The sequence below is a fragment of the Carex rostrata genome, chromosome 23 (genome assembly GCF_964058835.1).
Source record: "Carex rostrata chromosome 23, lpCarRost1.2, whole genome shotgun sequence".
Taxonomy (NCBI): domain Eukaryota; kingdom Viridiplantae; phylum Streptophyta; class Magnoliopsida; order Poales; family Cyperaceae; genus Carex; species Carex rostrata.
This window is the reverse complement of record NC_135940.1, coordinates 3,639,107-3,662,218: the sequence shown is the minus strand read 5'-3', so window position 1 is coordinate 3,662,218 and position 23,112 is coordinate 3,639,107. Positions and strand designations below refer to the sequence as shown.

Below are 23,112 nucleotides of genomic sequence, written 5' to 3'. Positions count from 1 at the left end.
AAAATAGATAAACAATCATTTTCTAAAATTTTGCAAATCAAATTACATATCTAAATTATAAATAACTAAAGACATATTATACTACTCGTTTAGCAATGATTACAAAATTTATGCACTTTATAAAAACAGTAACATTAGACATTTTTAATAACAAACTAACTTTCAAAACTATATTTCGATCGATTAAAATAATTATAGATAAGTTAAAATAAATCAAATAGATAGGTGATTAGGATATAATAAATGGACAAGACACGTTCAAAAATCACCGTAGCTCGCGAATAATTACTTTTGCGAATATTTCGATATTAGAATTTTTACAAGCAATATATCTTCGAATTAAATTATTAAAACTATAAATTATTTAGAATTAAAATTAGGATAACTTGAAATCGAAGTGAATGATCAATATCTGACGAACTTATAAATTAAGATTAATGCTAAAGCTCGATGGCAATAAAAGTAATAATTAATATCTGACTAACCGGATCAGTCAGACTGACTAAATCGGTAATATTTATGAAATCAAAATAATCGAGAATTTAACTTACGCATTAATTGGGGCAAGGGTTAGAATAATTAAGCGTAGAATTTAATTAGTTAAATTGCGTGATCACAGATCAATCAACTTCGTATGAGTTCGACCCGTGGGCCGATCCGACTGACCCGCAGTTCGGAGCATACGTGGAGCACGATGATTTTTAGCGACAGAGACTCCAGCCCCCTCAGGTGTGGGATATCTGAATTATTCTTTTCGTGGGCGTACTCTTACCAGTCGTTCCATCTGACCTGACATTCGCACTTTATTTTTAAGTAGTTGCATTAAAACTGTAGAGCATGTTTATCCTTTCTGCACTATAGGTAGAATTGCATAACCCTGAAAAAATCTGAATTTACTGTATTGTAGGAGTAGGGTAATTAAATAATATTATATTTAAATTATTAGAATATTAGGATACTAGTTTGTCTTATTCTCGTAGAAGACAATATATTATTATTATTCTACGTGCATATGCATGCATTGGTGAGAGCTGAGCAGAGCCGAGTGACTTCGTTCCGTCTTGTGTCACTTGGCATGGGACGGCCCGACAGCCACTGAGCTAAGGGTCACTTGATCCTTGGATGGCCTTAGGACTATATTATATGTATAAACCTTGATTATATCATTTTTCGATCATTTTTGCTATTTGACGTGAGCAGTTCCGATCTCGAGTTCTGTGGCACGGACGATTCGGGATGTTTCCCACGCCTACATTAGGAGCTACATGCCTAGAACGGGTTACCCCACCACGGTTCCGATCTCGAGTTCCGTGGTGGCATTTTTATTACTTGAGACTGCACAGTTCCGATCTCGAGTTCTGTGTAGGTCTGTTTTACGCTACCGCATGGTTCCGATCTCGAGTTCCATGGCGGATTTGGTGATTTGGTGTGGCGGGTGTTGGTGTGGCGGGTGAGGGCACAGTTCCGATCTCGAGTTCTGTGGCCCTGGTGATGATATTTTGCGACTTGCATTGTATGATTTCTCCTATTGGATATGTTTGGCTTATGAATCGTCTAGGTGAGATGACACACCGGATTTTGATATAACCATCGGCTAGTGTGCAGTTCTTGTGGGCAATGCGCGATGTCATTAGGCAACGTGTATCATTGTTCCCTGATCACAGTCCTTGGATTATATTACTCATATTCTTTTTGGTAAAGGTATAACCATCGGCTAGTGTGCAGTTCTTGTGGGCAATGCGCGATGCCATTAGGCAACGTGTATCATTGTTCCCTGATCACAGTCCTTGGATTATATTATTCATATTCTTTTGGTAAAGATATAACCATCGGCTAGTGTGATGTTCTTGTGGAGCAATGCTCGATGTCACTAGGCAACGTGTATCATTGCACTCTGATCACAGTCCTTGGATTATATCATTCGATTCTTTTGATCCTATTGGCACGGCACGGGGTGATTTACTTTATCCATATTATTATTATTATTCTTGTATTTGGGCACACAGTGCAAGGAGTACTGGATTCCGACTTGATTCATATCCGATATTACACCTTGATTTTATTTTGAGTTTATTTCGCATGTTGGCATAATAGAATAATCGCATCATGGCATTCATTCAAAAGTATTGTAAATTCTATTAGCTATTAGTATAGGTTCACACATGTGCAAATTCTTAATTGTATTCATTTTATAAATAAAAGTGCTTGACCGTAGAGGATCCCTGAGGGGATAATTCTGGGTCACATACTGGGCGATTCGTCGCTCACCCACAAGTTGTTTCGTGGGTTTTAGGTACAGGTTCTGGCGGTCCGCAGTAGGAGATGTCAGGAGCTGTCCCCGAGGGCCACACCACTTGACCTAGTTAGGGTTAGGCTTTTGATTAGATTTACGAGTCCCGTATTTCCTGTGTTATATATACGGGCTCGATAGATCATGTATCCCCTTTTATAGATGGTGTCATTTGGATCCGAGATGGATCATATTATATGTTATGTATGTGTATATTTATTTATTTGCTATGTGATTGATGCTTGATATTTATATTATTTTGCTTCCGCTGCTGTTTGATTTATTATTTATGATTAGCCTTGCGTGCTTAATGATTAATTAAGCACGAGGCGAGGTTGATCACACCTTAATCCAGAATTCCTGGTTTGGGGTGTGACAGATTTTATATGTGATTGTTATATGTCGTTGCCTTTTTTTTTATGATGTTACATTCTAAATATGTTTTTTTTGTTATGGATGTTATATGCTAAAATATTTCTATTTTATTTATGTTTGTCACTTTTATTTGTACTTAGTTTTAATAAAAATAGTAAAAAGATATATAATAGATTTTCGATCAAAATTGTAACCCGTTTAACCCGTCTAACCCGCATAACTTGTAATAACCCGTATATAAAAAAAAATAGATGGGTTGGGTTGGGTTATGAGTGGGTCAAGTAAAGAATTATTTTAACCCGGTGTAATCAGGTTAGATTCAAATTTTAATAAAATATCATCGATCCGTCCGTTATACACCCCTAACTATCAGTATTTCCCTCTTTGAGCAATTTCTGATTCATTTTATAAACAATTGAATTTAATGTTTATTTGTACATCAATAGCAAGATTTCCATTAAACTAGCACGCCAGTCCTATATTACAGTACTGGTACATTAGCAAGTCAGCTATTCCAGATAAAATAAGTACAAAATTGAAGTAAATTCAAGAGAAAATTATCGACTCCTGAACCTTTCTTCAGCCAAATAATTTGCAGATTGCCCCTACAAAACCAAATAATTTGCCGATACGATCCCATAAATTTTCTTAAGCAAATTTCATTCTTCAATATGATGCAGACAGAGAAACAGAGGACGAAGAAAAAAAAATGCCTGAGAGAACCTTTCCGCTATCTCAATTTCATGGAGAATTCAAAGGCATGACCGCGAGAGTGCTATGACCTTGATCAAACAAAGGTCAGAGAAAATTTCACAAACAATGGAACAATTTGAACTAATTTCAAAGAAATCATATCTTGGATATAAGAACAGTAAAATAGAACAAGAGAGAAACCAAAAAATTCTTATTCAATTTCATATTCTAATCGGTTACAGTTGATGCCTATTTATAAGCGAAGCTGTGAAGAAAAGAAATTACAAGTCTTGCTGATCGAATCATGCGATTGACTCACGAGATGATAGACTAACAAACTTCTTATTTATCGTAACATACTAAAAAATGAGGAGGGTTCAAATGCCTTCATGTTTTTGTGCCTCCATCATGCCTCCATCTCTCTCCATTATTTTCAAAGTTCAAACAGTCGATCCGAACCGCTCAACCTAACCTTCATACTAAAATATGTTTGGAGACCAAAATTTATATTTTTAGGAATTTTTTTACTATTTTTTTAGATAGGTACAAAATCAGTAAATCTGAACCATCTAAAAACAGTATTTTTTTACCTATCTAAAAAAATAGTAAAAAAATTTCTAAAAATATAAAATTTGGTCTCCAAACATATTTTAGTATGGAAGTTAGGTTGAGCGGTTCGGATCGACTGTTTGAACTTTGAAAATAATGGAGAGAAATGGAGGCACAAAAACATGGAGGCATTTGAACCCTCCTAAAAAATAGAAGTAAATGGAGATCTCCCTACTCTCCTAAACAACTATTTATTTCCTTAACTGGACTACTCATTTTATTGCTAACACTGAGCCCTCCAATTCTGTTTTTACGGACCCCACCTGACAACCTTTTCTAAAAGAAACCTTAACTGGATCGTTGCAATCCTTCCCCCTTGCAAGATAGCTGGCCCTCGAGCTTGTATCTCCTGTAATCACACCATATTTGGATATCTCTTGGTTCATTGAAGCCCTTAGTTTCACCAAAGAATGGATTAAACCCCAAGCAGCTTGACCACTCTTTTTCAACTAGCCACCACTCATCTCCATCTAAATGGAATAGGCGTACAATTAACTTGTTTGGGTCACCCTTCTTCGTGCTAACCTCAGGCACCTGCTCACAAACCTTCACCTCTGCTACTTTATCTCCAACTTTCAATTGAACCGGTTTACCATTGTGTTTCAGATTAAGAGTTCTCTTTCTCAAATCTATATGCACAGGACTAACTTTAGCTAGCCAATCTAAATCCAATATCATATCGTACCCACATACCTCCAATAATCTGAAATTTGCTTCTAGTTCTTGCTTTTGGAGCTCAAATTTCTGGTTTTCGCAAATAAATTTGGTGCGATTTCCTCATTACCTGCAATCATCAATCTGAGAAGGTTAGATGAGGTGATATGAAGCTTCATTCTGTGAGCAATTTTACGGTTGAGGAAGGAGTGAGTGCTCCCATAATCGATTAAAGCCGTAACGGGCATGAAATTGATACTTTCCGCAATTATGGCGCCATTTGTAGAGGAGTTGCTAGGATAACATACTGCTATGCTTGCCTCTTTTTACGATTACTAGGATAACATATTGCTATTCTTTTACTGCATACTTCAGTTCTTGTACTTAATCCTCTTTTTACGATTATTTGTTGTGATGTATTTTTTTATGAATAATTTTTCAACTTAAAAACACTTATTTCATACCGGTAAAAGGAAGTCATGTGAATTTTGTCCCGCAAAAAAAAATTAATGTATAAACTACTGGTATAACTAGAGTTGTTAAAAAATAATTTAGTTTGTGATTCGATTAGAGTTCGATTCGAAAAATGTGTAGTTTGCAATTAATTCGATTCGAAACGAATCAAACCAGGTTTAGTTCGAATCTTATTCAAACCAAACTCAAACCTAGAGTAAGTTTGATTCGGTTCGATTCGTTGCCACCCCTATTTAGAATACTAGTATCCTATATGTGCTGTAACCGAAATATATTATAAAAAAATTAAAAAGGAATCACATATAAATTAATATATTTTATCAAAAAAATGATCAATAAAAAGAATAATTATTTAATAATATATTATGAATGATATTAAAATAGATTTGTTCTAAATTAAAATATAAATAAAAAGTTAATTAGTGTAATAAAGTTTAATAAAAAAAATAACATCAACAAATTACAAATGGAAGATATCATAGTAATAGTTATATTATACATCTTGTATCTGTTAAAGAGAACAAATACTCAATTACTACATTCTAAACATATATTAAATTTTAAATGTAAAATTAGTATGGTTTATACGGTTATATCTTATTCCTCACTCAAGTCAAGACCTTCTAATATATTATATTTTTTTGGTATACGCTTTTGGGCATCAATTTTAATAATATCACTAACTTTTAAAATTCAAGTTAGTTAATATGAATAACTTTTAAGATAAAACTTGAATTTTAAAAGTCAACATTATAACATGGTTCATATTATTCGCATATTATGTCTATAAAAATGATGAGATTTAGTGTGTGTTTTATTATAAACTAAGTGACTTAAAATTTTGACAGTTTAAACTAATGTTACTTGATATATTGTCAGATAATATTTAAATTGCATACAATTAAATTGTAAACTATCTATATGTTTAATAACATATCTATAGATTTACTTTTCAATTTTTTATTTTATATGATTTTATTAATAATCCATTGTTAATGTTGTCAAAATAACAATGGTCAGGTGACCACTTCTATATACTTGAATATTTCAGAAAAAGAAGAACAAAAAAAACTATTGATCTTGATATTATTCACAAATAATTTGTGCACACTAAAAAATTATAATTTATATACTATAGTGATGAGGCCAAAAGTTAAACATACTAAATTTATCCATTGGCAAGTGTTGTAAAAAACAGCTGTCAATATTTGACTAATCCAATTAATTTGATATTCAGTGGATCAGACAATTAATCGACCGTTAAAAATGATTAGTCGGTTGTCTGATCCAATTAATTTGATAGTATGCTCAAGTATTACATTTTTTAGGTCATTCTTCATACAAAATATAGTTTGATGATATCAGATTATAGAGAAACTAAACAAAGATGCTTTCAATTTGTTTCTCATTTGGATATTCATACAAACTTCTATAATCCATTGGATCAAAGTTGTCTGATTCTATTCAATGCAATTAAATGATCATAAATAAGATTTAAAAGAGCAGCTATTTTGTTATTTTTTTCACTAATAAGAGCATGAATTTTGAAAGTAAACAAAAAAAAATCATATTTAGATTTAATTGGATGTTCATAGACTTTTTTTTTTTACAATTTGTTCAAATTAATTAATCTTTCTGCAGTATAAATATTTCACAAAAGAACTAAGTTTTTCTTTTCTTTTTATTTTTCTGTCTAATCTTTTTATCTTCTTTACTGGAGAGAATTTAAGTCATTTTAAGGGATTTAGGAGGTATGTTAAGAGAGGTATTTAATGCGTGAAGCCGCATTAAATTATTTTTGAATAGAAAATTAATGCCATAATTGGTGATTAGGCCAGCTTGTGATAATCATTCGGAGAGCGGATTGAAATTTCAATTTTGATTAAAATGGATGTATTTTACAAGAGATATTTATTGCAATAAGGATTTCGGTTGGTTTTGAACATATTATAATGTTTCATATTTGAACAATACATGAGAATGTATTTCTAAATTGGAGATTTTATTTTTTTTTATTAAGGAGTTTAGGAAAGTTTTCGAAAAAAAATATAGAAATCAAAATATTTACATATGATGAGTACGCTTCTAAATAAATTTAGACTCCTAAACAAAAATAATATAAAAAAAAGTGTGTTTTTTTATTGGAAAGTTGATATTCAATCCGAATTTTTTTTTAATCACAGTTATTAGTGAATCGAAATATTTAAATACTTAATATAGAAATGAAGATAGAAAGGTTCGTTTCGAGATTTGTACCGTATTGAAACTGATTGCTCGAATATTTTTCTACTCGGTCAAATATTGCACTGAATCTGAATTAATTCGATCTACCTAACCACATGAGATGGCACAATAACACCTGAATTTGACTCCCCTAAAACAATTCAAATTTAAGTTTGGATTCAAAGCATTCGAGTTGCTTTAACACAAATATTAGAGAGATTTCGTAAATTCTAACTTGAATCGGGATTGATTCTGATCTAGATTGAACAGTTTGGATTCAAACTCTAAATTTGAGTTACTTTAGGACGCAGACACTGAGAATTTAGGGTACCCGGTACGCTACCCAAGACGATGATTTGCAATTCTCTATTAAAAAGAATTTATTTAGTCTTGGAATATGTACATGTGAATTCATATAGGTGCAAGTCTCGTTTAGATAATTTATATTTTAAATTGTCATTGATGCCTTTTGATATTTTTTTTCTAACTCAGATAGGTACTCTGATAGTGATATCGGACACAAATTCTCAAGACAGAGCCAGCTCCCATTTGGTTTTAGACTCCCTTCTCTTGGTTTAGGAGAGTCGGATAATAGAGACATCTCTGATGCCATTGATGAGGCAGCTGGTTTATTATCTCCTGATTGGTCTTTAGTTGATACTAGCTCTTCTTCCATTGATGCGATTGCTCTGAGTGATTGATATTAGGGATTTTGATGTTTTTAGTGATGTTAATTTGATTACATTTTTTGGTACACTACTTTGTTTTGTCGTTGCTGATACTAGTTGGTTGATGTTTCATTAGTTCAGAATAATTAAATTTTTGTATGACCTACATTGTTTCGTAATGAAACAGGTAGAATTCCACTTTTTCAAAAAAATAAAAAATGTACATGTGGATTCTCTAGCTTCATGACATTGTTGAGATGAGATAATTTAGCAGTTAAAATTTTTAACAATGATTTTTATTTTTTTAACAATTTTTTTCTGTTAAATTAATAAACATAGTAACTAATAAGAGCTAGAGCGAGCAACAACATAGATGAAACTGTAGAAAATAAATCAAGCATAATTTTTTATTTTTTTTAGGGAAAACTAATAACACTATATTACTAATAAAGTCTTGTTTTGTATAAGATTAATAAAAAGGGTAAAAAATCATCGGTGCAAAATAATCATCATAATAGACTATTTTTGTCAGCTTCTTGTTTTTCTACCGAATGAACTCCAAAATTTCTGATTTTTGATGTGAATATATATTAATTTATAACTAAAACAAATCAACGGCTTGTTATTTCTTATCTGGAGTTTAGAGTTTGAATTATTAGCGAATAATTGATCTAGGTGTGCTAAAAAAAATGAACATGAGATAAGAATCAAAACCCACAAATAATTTCAGTACAAATTATATGTAGTTTTTGATAAAAATCAAATTTCCCCTAAATATAATCACTAACCTGTACATTTATCGCACTATTCACTACAAATTATATGCTGCATTCTTTTTTAATTTCATGAAATACCCAACGCCTATACTAGTGCACCTAATATTGCAACGTGTCAACGTCATCACAGAGACAAGTTCCTAAATTTATTAATTTAATCAGCCACCATCATTTTTTTAATTTTGCAATAAATGCAAAGGGCTTGAAAGAAAAAGAAACAAAAATAGGTCCATTTTGGGCCTTTGGCCCAGTATAGCCTATTAACAGAACTTTTCTATTCTAGCCAACATGCAAACAGCACCAAGAGAAATTACGATTTTCGCTGTTCCACTTTACAGAACCCAGTGAAACAAGAGTGCGTATCCTCTGAGATATCTCAAATTTTGCGTTACCGACGTGTCCGGTTCCTATTCGGGGCTGACGTAGGGAGCCACTATTATTTGAGCTTTGAGATTCGCGCAGAACGTATTGCAACGGTTGAGATTTTTCAGAAAGTCACGCAAAATTTGAGATATCTTAGAGGATGTGAATTCGTGAAACAATCCAGTCTTACCATAATATTTTGTTCACAATAAATCCACGGAACCACAAAATCATCCAACATGCAAACAGCACTAAGAAGAACTAGGATCTTCGCTGCAATCCAATTTACCGGATAATCGTGCAACAAATCATATCGTACCATTATAAAGTTTTAGAGTCTGTTATACAAATGAGCGTACTACTTTTTTCACAACAAATCTGTGGAAGCCACAAAATCATCCAGAAGAAGAGAATCGCTGATAGAGTGGGTTTGTTTCATTTGTGTAACAAATGAATTCGGACCATTACATAAGATTTTCAGTGTATTATATAAAAGACGGTATATATTTGCTCATAATAAATCTGTAGAAGCCACAAAATAATCCAGAAGAAGAGAAGCGACGAGAGAGTGGGTTTGGTTCATTCGTTCTCGACCCCTGGTTCCTCCTCGCTTCCTCTTTCTCTCTCTCTGTCTCTCTCTATCGAATCGAGCTTTGTGGATCGCGCCTCCATTTCTCCAAATGTAAGCTCGTCGCTCTCTCTTCGATCCCTCTTTATCATTTCTCCTATTCGATCGCTCAATCCGCCGCAAGAGGAATCTCCGATTGGTTTTTCGATTAGTCTGTTGGATGGCTGCGCCGACATAGGATATATTAGTATATATGTCAATTTTCGGGTTCCTAGTTTGATCTGGAATCGAGGTTTTGAGATTTTGCTCTTGGATCTGTGGATTTAGGGGCTAGAGACTGGGCCTTGACTTGATTAGGGATCTAATCCTTGCGAGATTATCTGTGCTCTTCTGTTTGAATGCTTCAGCCTTTTTTCTTTAAATGAAAAAGAAGTAGATTCTTTGTCTTAAGGTTTCATCTAGGGTTTCTAACTTCGGATTTTAATGAACGGACCTGCTCTTTACTGTGGAGTTGTAGTAAAATGATGAAAAGCTCCCTTTTCTCCAATAATTCTTGCTTCCATCATATCAACTATTCTATAGTGGTTGTTTAATTGTGGATTGATCCAGTAGTAATTGAAAATTCAATCTCTTGCTTTTTTTTTTTTCTTGTAGGACGACCATGAGTGATGAAGGAGATAGAACCTGCCCACTCTGTGCTGAGGAGATGGACCTGACCGACCAGCAATTGAAGCCTTGCAAGTGTGGTTATGAGGTAACTCACTGAATTTTTTCTTGAATTTTTCAAGAACTTGATCTGAATGCATTGATTTATGAGTGAATATATTTGTGTATTTTTTGTGTTTTGTTTGTTCAGATATGTGTATGGTGCTGGCATCACATAATGGAAATGGCCGAGAAGGAGGACACCGAGGGACGGTGCCCCGCGTGTCGAACTGCTTATGACAAGGACAGAATTGTCAAGATGGCTGCCAACTGTGAAAGGTTCTTCTTCTATCCAAAATTATTAATTAGAAATGAGTGGGCTCCAGTACTATGCATAGCGCAGATTGGTCCGTACTATGGATCAATATCTTCATTTTCAAAGTCCAAACCATTTATCTGAACTGTTCAATATGATCTCCATATGAAAATATACTTGTAGATTAAATTTATATTCTTAGAATTTTTACTATTTTTCTAGATAGGTAGAATATCACTTGATCCAAAGATTCTAGAGCATTCTAAAGAATTGTTTTCTACCTATCTATAAAAATAGTAAAAAAAATCTAAAAATGTAAAATTGATTTTGCAAGTAAATTTTCATCTGAAATTCATGTTGAATGGTTCAGATGAACTATTTTTACTTGAAAATGACAATATTGATCCGTAGGATGGACCAATCTTCTATGCATAGTACCATAGCCTCACTCATTATAAATTATCCTTGCTATTGAATGTTTTTCTTCGTGTGTCTATTTATTCTTCGGTGTGTTTTGCAGAATGGTGGCAGAGATAACTGCAGAGAAAAAACAGAAACCTCAGAAGGTGAAACCAAAGACTTCAGCAGATGCAAGAAAGCATCTGAGTAGTGTCAGAGTTATACAGAGAAATCTTGTCTACATAATTGGGTTGCCTAATAATCTCATGGATGAAAGTGTAAGCTACTATAACAAAGTTCTTTTTTCAAAATTTTATAAAATAATGCCAAGATTGCCACCTCCTTATCATTAGTTTTGGGTCCTTGGTTTTGTGACACACTCCAGAAATGAGAGGCTCATGCACGTAGATATTTTGCCTTTTGTAGTACTGCATATTGTTACTGATAGTCACTGATAGGGAATCAATCTGAATTAGTGATTATATTATATATTTATATTTTATAAATGTTGCATCATGCAGTATGTTAAGGTGTACTTTCTGTTACCATTTACAGTTACTGGAGAAAAGGGAGTATTTTGGTCAATACGGGAAGGTGATGAAGGTGTCAATTTCGCGGCCCACTGGTGCAGCTGCACAACAAGCTTTAGTCAACAATACTTTCAGTGTGTATGTCTTTTACAGTATATATTTTTGAACTTTTGCATAAGTCATTTGGTGATGTTTGTATTTTGTGATTGGGACTAAGAACACTGAATTTTATGATAGGTATATTACATATTCGAAAGAGGATGAGGCCATAAGGTGCATTCAGGCTGTTCATAACTTTGTGTTGGAAGGAAAATCCTTGCGGTAAATCTTTGTCTTTCTCTGTTATGATCTCATGATTTTTCATTACAAATGTTGACCTCTGTTCATTTTTTTACCCATTTACTCTTCCAGAGCATGCTTTGGGACTACTAAATACTGCCACCAGTGGTTGAGAAACTTGGTATGGATATATTTCTCACTCTTAAGAAATGTTTTTAATACTTTTAGCAGTGTGTAGGTGCATATGCTCGTTGGTTTGATTAATTTTTTTACTGAATGATGCAGTCATGTAACAATCCGGATTGCCTTTATCTTCATGACATTGGCAGTCAAGAGGATAGTTTTACTAAAGATGAGATCATCTCAGCATACACAAGGTGTTTCATTCATTACCTGTACTTCTCAAATTGACCTTTGTTAACCTACATGAGTTGACTCATTGTTTGTACTATTGATGACTTGTTTTAGGAGTAGGGTACCGCAAATTGTGATGAATGCTTCTCTGAGGCGTGCGGGAAATTTTTTACCTCCCCCGGCTGATGATTTCTCTAACAACATCACCTCTGCACCTCCAAAACCACCTCTCAAGAATGGTTCAAATGTAATTATTTTTTATTTATTCACTGTACATTTGTTCTAAAATGAAGGTTGTGGTAGAAAACTTGAACTTTCTAAACCCTGCTTCTACTGGGACTTCTGAAACCCTTAACACACAAGAAATGAACAGTCATAATGGGTATTGTAAAATCCAGCACTTAATAGTGTCCGGCATGTCATGTTCAATACTATGAAAACCTTTGAATATCCCTTCTCTATGCGTTATATTTCATCAACTTATAGTTTCCTTGTGTTTTTTTTTTTATTTTTTTTTTTTTTATATGAAATATTTCAGTATGTTTCGAGCCAGACAAAATTGTCACCTCCTAACAGTAGTTCCGGAAAGTCTTCTACTTTGCCTGCTGGTGCTGCTTGGTATTCTTTTCTATTCTTAATTTTCCTTTGTAATATTGTTCTAATAATTGACAACTTCTATCTGCAAAATAACACCTTATGGTTTGTATTATATGCAATTTAGTACTTTGCTTTGTGAAAGGATCTATTGCTAATTTTCTCCAATTTTGCTTTGGATCACATAGGGGATTACGTAACTTGAATTCCCGGCCTCCGACAGCCACTTCTAGCGCAGCGCCATTACAACCCCTGGCCAAATCAAAATTGGAAGGGGCACCCAGCATAAATACAAAACAACAGACCCCTTCGGCGTGGCATGATGACGTAACAACTACCTCAAGCAGTTCCAAGTTACAACTTGAGCAGAGTAGTAGAAATTCAAAATCCTATAAGCCCGGTAATTCAAAAGAGTTAGACATTGATCTCACCTGTATACCGTCTGCCTGGAACGATGATCCTGTTGTGGCGACACCTTCATCCTATGAAGAATGTAGAAGTGATAAAGCTAGTAGTATGTTCCCTCAATCCAGTCAAAACCCTAGTTTTGAGGCCTCTACAAGTAGTTTATCTATAGCAAGTTCTCCTTCTGGAGTCGAAGAAAGAGATTTGATGGTACCTGGCAATGATGCATTTGCTGATGTGGGTACTGATGATTTGACCGCAAGATTGTCTTCAGTTTGTTTAGATACTGATGCTTATACAGCTGAGTTGGCATCTGCTTATCCAGCCGAGTCAGCGTCTGGGTCCATTATTCAGATCTCAAGACAAGGCGGCACTACGCCTCCTATAAAAGATGTTGTAAGAGAGGATTTGCTATCCACCAATGACCAGAGACTAGGAGCATTCGATTCAAATTATAGCAGTAGCAGTTGGAATAACGACTCAGGGATGACAAAGTACGATCCATTAGCATTGAGGGATAACTCCTCTATCTTGCCAAATGCACACCAGGCTAATGAGCTTAACGGGTCCAGGTTATACAACAAACTTGGTGTTTTACATAGTTTAGGAGTGAACAATTTGGAGAAGGCAGCTCCAAGTGTAAATAAAGAGGAGAGCAATATAATATCAGAAATGCTTGCACTTGATTTTGACCCGTGGGATGAATCATCTCTCCCAAATAACTTGTCATCTCCTTGGAGGTGTAAGAGCACTGGCCAGTCTAGGTTTTTGTTTGCCAGACAGGATGGCCTGGGGGACATTCTAGATGGTTCTGGAAGAGAAAGCGGATCCGATCAGAGACTTGGCTTGGGGCCCATAAATTCATATCAGAACGGGCTTGGATTTGAGGGCCTGGACGGGTCAAGTGGCTTTGCCAGAAGTGGATCTGGTTTTGGGCCTGACAGGATTGCCGGTGCGTTGTTGCCCTCTTATTCTTGTATTTTCCTTTACAGTTGCTTTCAGAACCTTGCTTTTTTATTTTAGCTTGAATCAGAAATTTTCAGTTGGTACAGCAAATACCAGTTTTGAGCAGTACACCGTAATTATACCAGATGTTGCTGATTTGTTTTCCAGACCAGGTAAATAGAGGAATAAGACCATCTCAAATCAACCTTTAACCTTTTTGGCAAGGATCAAGAAGATAAAAAATAAAAAGCAAACCAGTTAAAGAGAATTAGTTGTTATCATAATCCAAAGTTAGACCAGGCCTGACTGATTTGATCTCAAAATTTTGTATTGTATAATCATGTTGTTACAGTGTTCTCTTATCTTGTACAAGCTTTTCTTATATTCTCTTAATTTCTCTTTTATTAAACTGAAAGGTAATTCAAGAACTAAGGTATCTGCTCCACCGGGATTTTCTGCACCGAATAGAGTAGTTCCCCCTCCAGGCTTCTCCTCTCAGGATAGATCCTCTAATCATTTATATGATACTTCTTATTCAGGTTAGTCAAACTTTCTTTTTATACATTATATATCAGTTCCGTTGTTATCCTTCTGGTACAGTACCGATAGACTTAAAGTGCACATGATTTGGCTTTCAATTCCATTTAAAAAAAAAAGAAATACATGAGTTTCTTGATAATGGAATATATTATAAAATAACCTTCTTGGAAAATATAATTCATGCTATTTTTACATTCAGAAATATTGAAGTTATTTTTAGTAGTCAAGTAGAAAAGTACATTTCCAACTAAGAAAGTTATATGCAAAGATGCATATAAATTTATTGCACATAACATTTTGAATAATAGAACAACTCTAGTGAGTCTGACAGCAGTTGGGGCTTGTGAAAACAGGCCTGAAGGTATATTTTTTTAAAATAAATTGTCATTTTAAGTTCTTAACTTTGTCATTTACGAATGAACAGATAACCGCCTACATGACAACATTCCAGCTGGCAATCATTACCAACAACCCAATTTGACCCGTAATTCATCTGACCTAGAATTCATCGACCCAGCCATACTCGCTGTAGGCAAGGGGCGTATGGCGGGTTTAAGCGAACCAGTATTAGACCAAAAGCATATACCGGTCTCCTCGTACCCGTCCCATTTCAGTCCATCGCCTACAAACAGTGACCCAAGGATCCAGCTTTTAATGCAGCAAGCTCTCTCTTCTTCAAACCAGAATCTTAGAATGGTACCAGACCATGTCAGAGACCCATACCTCCCGTCGTTGAGTGATAATTTAAATGGAAATTACGGAGCATCGAGGTTTATGGCGCAAAATTTCACACAGGCTTCACCACATCAGCAGCAGAGGAACTCTCACATAGCAAATGGAGGCAGCCAGTGGGATGGATGGAGTGATCTGAGGATGGGGGGTAATGGGGAAATGAACGAGATTTTGAGGAATGAGAGAATTATGCTCAATAGTAATAATTTGTTTGCTGGAAATGAAGAGAACAGCTTTCACATACCGGGGTCTGATCTATATAACAGAACTTTTGGTTTGTGACAGGTCTCTCCCTCCCCCTCCCTCTTTCTCTTCCCCCCTGACATGTGAATTTGAAACTGCCATCGTGTACAAAATGGATTGGTTTGGTCTGGATGGATTTTGTTTGATGATACTGGTTGTGTCCATTTTTCGTAATTGGAGAGATCAGAGACTTAAAAGAGGAGAGAGTGACCTGGCTCTTTTTTTAACACAGGTCAGACTCCTTTCTTTGTTTCTTTTGCTGATTAGTTTTCTTTTCTTGTGATAATTTGTTTCTTTTGCTGATTAGTTTTCTTTTGTCAATAATAATGAGGTGCATTTTACCTTTAGTGATACTGTTTGGTTAATATATATTTTGCTGAATAAACAAAAGGAAAGAATTAACTGCTTAGGTGTCTGATTTAGATGCATAGATTCTGCAGTTTTTTTGTGATGTGATGTGATTTGAACTGTATTGATGTTTTGCTATTTTATGACGTGAGGGACTTGTTTTGGGGGCCTTGGTTTCTCATCATTGAGTACAGAGGCTGGGGTTAGGATGTGTTGTGAGGGGAGGGGGATGGATTTGTGAATATTTTGTTTATATGTGATATTATAGAAGTGGTTTTTAAGACAATTTTTCTGAAAAAAAAGAGCTTAAAATATATGGTGGTAGAACTTCGATGGGGGGATGGATTTGCGAATACTTTATTTCTGTGTTAATACATAAGCAGTTGCTTTTAAAGACAACTTTTTATTAAAAAAGAGAACTAAAATTATTTGGTGGTAGAACTTAGGGTGAGAGGGAATGAATTTACAAATACTTAATAAGATGCAGTGGCAGTTAAAACGACTTCTCTAAAAAAAAATAAAAAGATGAGGTGGTAGAACTTTGGGAGGGGGGGGGGGGGGGGCGGGGGGGGGGGGGGGGGGATTTAGGAATGCTTTGTTTCTGTCTTAATACACGAGTGGTGGTTTTTAAGTCAACTTTTCTAGAAAGAAAACTAAAAATGTATGGTGGTATAACCTGGTTAAGATCAAATATATATACTGGTTTAAATTTTGCACTGATCTAGCATAGTTTGTTCTTGCTATTACAGGGTAAATCTGCTGTGGACATTAGTTGGCATGTCCTGCAATTCTTGGTGGGTGGTTGGTTTGGGGCACAATGTATTGCGGGTGGCTGTTTAAATTCTGATCATGTCAACAGTGTTGGACTGTTGGGTCTTATAAAAAAAAAACAAGAAAGAAACATTTTGTTGTGTTATTTTTTGTTGCCTCTGCTGCTGCTATGGTGCCTTGAAAAAAAAAAAAAACCCTAAAGAATGTTGCCTGTAAAGTGGATGTGTAGCTCCCTTTTTTTTTTTTCTTTTTTTTTAGTTAGCGGCTTGTGATTTGCATAGTATCTCTTTCTGGTAATTGCTGCTCTGTGCTAACAAAGGGGCGAATAGCATAGCAAAGATCATTATAAAATAATTCTCGGAAGTTCATTTTAACGTGTCAAGGATGTGAAATGTTTTGTTTTTTGTATGATACCAAAATCCAATGCTGCATAGTGCATACTAAGACATTATAGCTAAATCCACGTTTATTGAGTTAGTGACAATTCACTGACCCAACAAAATATTGAGTTAGCGATTGAGAGGTTAGCTCTGATTAGTGGTTATTCTCACTAACCAACACATCCAAATGCATCTGCTGCTCAAATGCACCAAGAATTCATGTCTTAATTCTGCCCCAATATCTAGACCTCTGATCCGCAAATTAAGATAAGTGCAGAGTACTGGATCAGAGCTCACTCTTGACCATAGTGACAAACGAATAGTTTGGGCTTGATTCGGTGGAGTTAAAAATTTGTGATTTGGGTCAATATCTAGACCTTTGATCTGCAAATTAAGATACATGCAGGAGAGTACTGGATCAGAGCTCTCTCTTGATCATAGTGACAAACGAATAGTTTGGGCTCGATTTGTTGGGGTCAAAAATTCGTAATTCGGGAACAATTCGGATATGATTCTAAAAAAAAAAAAACCAAACATAATTGTTTTTGGCTTTTTTTTGTGTCTTTCTCCTGAATAATTCTTTACTTGCATTTTATTCGCGAATAAAATGTATTATAATTTTTTTTTTTTTGTGATTTATTTCTAATTCGGTTCGGTAACATAAAAAAACGAATAATATGCAAATTTCTTGCGAGCCTTGTCACTATGCTCTTGACCACTCTCTTTCTCTCACTCCGTTTCGCTTTCTCCACAAAATCTCCAATTACCTACGGATTTTGATCCCTATCCCAATGCAACCCTTCTCTTGCCCCTCGACACTGACTCCTCAGTTTCGCAGTTCAGATCTCCTCACTCGCAAGCTAGAGTTTTATGATGAGAACAGAGATCTGTCTTCATGGCTGGCTGCTGCCATCACCGCCAACCCCTCTTAACCAATTTGATAGGCTACGTCAATATTAGCACCCAAAAGCACTTTCATTGATCTTTAAAAATTCATTTGTAACTTTCATTTCTGATGATTGTTTTTTATGGGTAATCGGCTAATCGCCTGTTAATCATGCAAAGTGCTCATTTTTATGTTTTACTATCCATTTTCCAAAGAAAGAAAAGGTTTCTCTTTGTGTTATAACTTATAAGTGAAACATGTGATCAAGGACCTGGACGAGGCCGGTCCTAAAGAATTTGAGATCTAGGACAAAAAACATTTTGAACTATTTATATATGACGAGGGATCGGATGACACCCTTTTTTGGTGACATCGAATAACATCGTGCATTTTCAAAGTTTTTAAAATTCAAACGGTCGATTCAAACTGTTCAACTTGATGGATATGTTAAAATGTACTTGCAAATCAAATTTTATATTTTTTGAAATTTTTTGACTATTTATTAAGTATTTAACAAAATCACTATATTCAAACAGTTGAATTTTTGTACCCATCTTAATAAATAGTAAAAAAAATTCAAAAAAATGTAAAATTTAATCTGCAAGCACATTTTAACATATCTATCAAGTAGAACGATTTGGATCGACCGTTTGGACTTTGAAAATACACGGTGTTATCTGATATCACCAAAAAAGGGTGTCATTTGATCCCTCCTCTTTATATATATAATATTTTTATTGATATGCCAATAGACAGTAGATCATATTATTGAGTAGAACTAGGGTGTTCTTAAGTTCACCAAGTTCTTTGTGAACTCAAGTTTAAAACTAATCGGATCAGTTTCAAACGATGAATCCAAACCGTTAAAACCCAGCTACCTTATAAGTGATGCGTATATCTACAAAAAAATTAAATTTTGAAACGAACTTTGCATAGAATTAAGTGATAAAAAAATATCAAAAAAATAAATACATTAAAATTAATTTATGAACCTTCTAATTTTGACAACTTAACTCTATACTAAATTTTTTCGAAAGTTCAAAATTTTCACATGTAAACATTACTCATAAAATAAGCGGATTTCAACAGTTCGGATTTATCATTTGAAAACAATTCAATAGGTTTTGGACTTGAGTTAAGAACACCCTAGTTCTACTCCATATTATTTATAGAAAAGTTTGAACTCTAATATTTTATTTATTTTTAATAATATATAGATTTTTTTTTTTTAATATATACAAACTAAAATTTTCTTTTCGATCCCCCTGGATCTTAAGGCCTGGGTGGCTGGGTGCTTGGCATCAGGGCTGAACCTGCATGTGATTGATGTCAATAGAAATAGCACTCCAGTTAGTGTTATTCTTAAGTTAACACTAACCCAAGCCCATCCAAAAGTAACGCTAAGCAAACTGTTTTTTTTACAAAATCAAGTAACGCGAGGAAAACAAATTTTATATAAATAGAAGTGATAAAAATTTGGATAAGTAATGTCTCTTCTCACGAACTCATTAAAATATAATTATGTTCCCAGTAGATCTGGGAAGGTCGAACTTCCTGAATTGGTACTACATATTCTTATACAATACTAAGATTAATCTCTGTTTTCAGTTTTTAACCATTACTTGCAGGAATCTTAATTCTCCCCAAAAATCAAAATCCTAGGTTTTTCTAGCATTACTAGCAAAATGAAAAATCCATTTCTATGGCGGGTCAGATTATTTGCCATTTATCAACGATAAAACACAATCACACAGATTATATTATAAATTTGCACAAAGGATAAATATGACTAGATCCATTTCAATCATAGACAGAAATACACGATACCGTTTGAAAAAAGAAACAAAAACATACATCATTCAACGATTCATATCACCAAATTTCCGCATAGTACCAACCTATAACATATGAAGCTTAAAAAGTTAGATGGAATTTAGCAAATACTAACACAAGAACAAATCTTGCACAAACCCAACCCCCATACAACTAATCTACACCTCAAGCTCTCTCACCTCTGATCCTCCTCGCCAGTTGGATATCCTTAGGCATGATCGTAACCCTCTTAGCATGAATCGCACACAGATTGGTATCCTCGAACAATCCAACAAGGTATGCCTCCGCCGCCTCCTGGAGCGCAGCTACGGCAGAGCTCTGAAACCTAAGATCCGTCTTGAAATCTTGAGCGATTTCTCTTACCAGCCTCTGAAATGGGAGTTTCCTGATCAGAAGCTCAGTGCTTTTTTGGTACTTTCTGATCTCCCGGAGCGCAACCGTGCCTGGCCTGAAACGGTGAGGCTTCTTCACGCCGCCGGTCGCCGGAGCAGATTTGCGAGCCGCCTTGGTGGCGAGCTGCTTGCGGGGAGCCTTGCCTCCGGTGGACTTGCGAGCGGTTTGCTTGGTACGGGCCATTGAAAGTTCAAATTAAATTCCAAGTGTAAGTATAAATTACTGTTTGATTGCGAATTTGCAAGAGAGAGATTTGATTTTTGGGTTGTGAAAGAAGACGAGAGGGAAGAGGGATTTAAAGGGAAATCGAGAAAGAAAGGAAGTGTTCCCCGAAAGTAACTCAAATTTGATTTTAGATCCAAACCGTCAAATCTGTCTAAGCACGAATAATAAAGGATCCATTTTGGCCCAGATTCTGATCGTACAGTCGAGATATGAGCTCAAAATTGGAGTTACTTTAGGGATATTGGACCCGAAAGAAAGAGCGCCAAATGAAATTTTTTTGGGAGGTTTAAGTATTGTTTTGGAGCGTTGGATCGAGGATAGAATGGACGGAGGAGATTACGAGAAATGTCGTTAGTGCGGATCGGATCCGTGGGTGCCTCGTTTCTGAATTCTTATTGGTTGGACACTTGAACAATGAGTGGTCACGTGTGTTATCACGTGCTATTGACCTGATCCTGATGCACCCGAGTTCGAAGATTATGTGAAAAATAATGAAAATATTATTAAATATCCACACTCATTAATTTTTTTGGGTGAATTTGTGAATATATTTTTATGAAATGTGCCTGCATTTTTTGTGAGGAGCTGTTTCAGCGCCGTTTGATTTCTATGGCGGGTCAGATTTTGAACCAACACCTCAGATGTTAGAGCATCTAATATCCCTAAAATTCTTAAAATTTATAATCTGACGTGACAGTTTTTAATCCAGTTTTATAGATGTGGAAGAGTTTTTTATTTAGAAATTATGCATAAAATTTTCTTATTATTAGATGTCAGTGGCTATGGACCTATGGCAACACGTCACTGTATAAAATTAGTCTTATTTATAATATATTTTTATCCATTAAGTATCAGTCTTATTTTTATTTTATTATTATCCGTTAAATTTTAATGAATAATTACAAATAAATTGATAACTTATACAGTTTAATCCAAAACATAAAAAAAAATTATGTATGCAATATAATACAATATAAAAACTGTAACTTTTGATCCATTATTTTAAAAATTATTAATTAATTAAAACAATATAATATTATAGCAATTAATTTTGTTATAAATTAGTGATTAAATAACGATGTTCACTACTATACTCAAGGTTCTAAATAGCGTTTATCGCGTCTTAGCGGGGAGCCTCTAAAAAAAGCTATAGCGAATAGCGACACTATAGCGAAAGCTATTCCAAATAGCGTTTTTTATTTTTATAAAAATTATATTATATATTTGTACTAAATATCAACATTATTTAGTCTCATAGAACAATAAATAATATCAAATTAATTAAAAAATTATAATATTCATATTGAACCAATACAAAGTCCAAATTGCGACTCAAAATATCTATAGTAATACTAATATCATAAACTATCGATCTTTTTCTATTTAAAATATCTTCAACATCATAACATAATTTATCATTTTTCTATTTAAATTTCAAAATAACCTAGAAATTGAAAAGAAAAAAAAATCATACTTCTAGTAAAATAAACAGATGATCCTTGAAGAAATTATTATTAGTCCCTAAAATTTTCATAATTTAGCAATTATTTATTTGATTTATCATCAGTTAAAAAAAAAAACAAGAGCAAAATGAAAAAATTATTATAACAGACCTGAATTTGATATAATGTAATATTCATCAAAATTAAACAATATCTTCACCATTTATTTATTTTAAAGCTCATATAAATTGAAAAAAAAAAACAACAAATGTTGCATAGCGCACGCTATTTGCGCTACACGCTATACGCTATAGCGGACCGCTATTACCGCTATAGCGTCTGTAGCGCAAATATCGTGTTTTAATGCCATAGCATAGCGCTTGGTATCCAAAAACGCTATAGCGCGCTATTTAGAACACTGACTATACTTATATAAGCATATGAGGACATAAACTTATAAGTAATTTTTGCATTTTTCCAACTAGTCAATATAAAGTGATCCACATGTTCTCCAAATTAAAATGTGTTTGGAGACCACATTTTACATGTATATTTTTTTTAAATACTATTTTTTAGAATTATTTAAAACAGTGTAACAATATAATAAAAAAAATCTGAAAAATAGTGATTTTTAAAAATTCTAAAAGAATAAAATTTGGTCTCCAAGTGCATGTTAATATGGATAACATGTTGAGCATTTCAGATCGACTATTTAGACTTTAAAATTTTAAAAATAACTCATAATCATATGCTCTCATATGTTTATACAAGTAGAGTAGCCAACCTCATTCAATAAGTACATAAAATATCAGTTAAATCATTAGTGTCATCAATTACTAAACAAAAAATATATAGTAATACATACAAAAATAAAATTATTCATATATAATTTTATATTTATCAATTATTTTACGTAATATCGAGTATGAAATAGTTCTTGTACTTTTTTAACTAATAGACTAAAAAAAAAAATCCTCGGTAGTATTCTTTCTTGTTAACGTAACTAAAAAAAATATCATCGAATACAACAAAAAATATTAGTATTCTTTCTCGGTTTATACCATTCAGTGGCAAGCGGCGTCAGTACCCGATTTTTTTATTTTTATCCAAAAATATTATTATTTTAATTAAAATACCCAGCTTTTCGTCGGAATTTTAA

General features: G+C 34.1%; 2 protein-coding genes and 1 long non-coding RNA gene across 3 annotated transcripts; 2 read left to right on the top strand and 1 right to left on the bottom strand.

Annotated features, from left to right (window-relative positions):
- The first annotated feature begins 618 nt into the window (after nt 1-618).
- Nucleotides 619-2,556, top strand: LOC144575120 (uncharacterized). Its single transcript, XR_013518363.1, has 2 exons — nt 619-729; nt 2,294-2,556. It is a non-coding gene; the product is annotated as an uncharacterized LOC144575120 (long non-coding RNA).
- Nucleotides 2,557-9,643: 7,087 nt separating this feature from the next.
- LOC144574840 (uncharacterized) lies at nt 9,644-17,011 on the top strand. The gene is made up of 14 exons (XM_078324919.1): nt 9,644-9,807; nt 10,348-10,447; nt 10,550-10,677; nt 11,175-11,331; nt 11,609-11,721; nt 11,821-11,904; nt 11,995-12,043; nt 12,148-12,239; nt 12,331-12,463; nt 12,755-12,834; nt 12,999-14,167; nt 14,577-14,699; nt 15,125-15,907; nt 16,773-17,011. Coding segments are annotated over exons 1-13 (2,820 nt in total). The 5' UTR covers nt 9,644-9,805; the 3' UTR covers nt 15,715-15,907; nt 16,773-17,011.
- A 2,830-nt stretch (nt 17,012-19,841) lies between these two features.
- Nucleotides 19,842-20,549, bottom strand: LOC144574838 (histone H3.2). The gene has a single exon (XM_078324917.1). It carries the CDS (start codon nt 20,467-20,469, stop codon nt 20,059-20,061), a length of 411 nt encoding a protein of 136 aa, XP_078181043.1. The 5' UTR covers nt 20,470-20,549; the 3' UTR covers nt 19,842-20,058.
- Between the last annotated feature and the right edge of the window lie 2,563 nt (nt 20,550-23,112).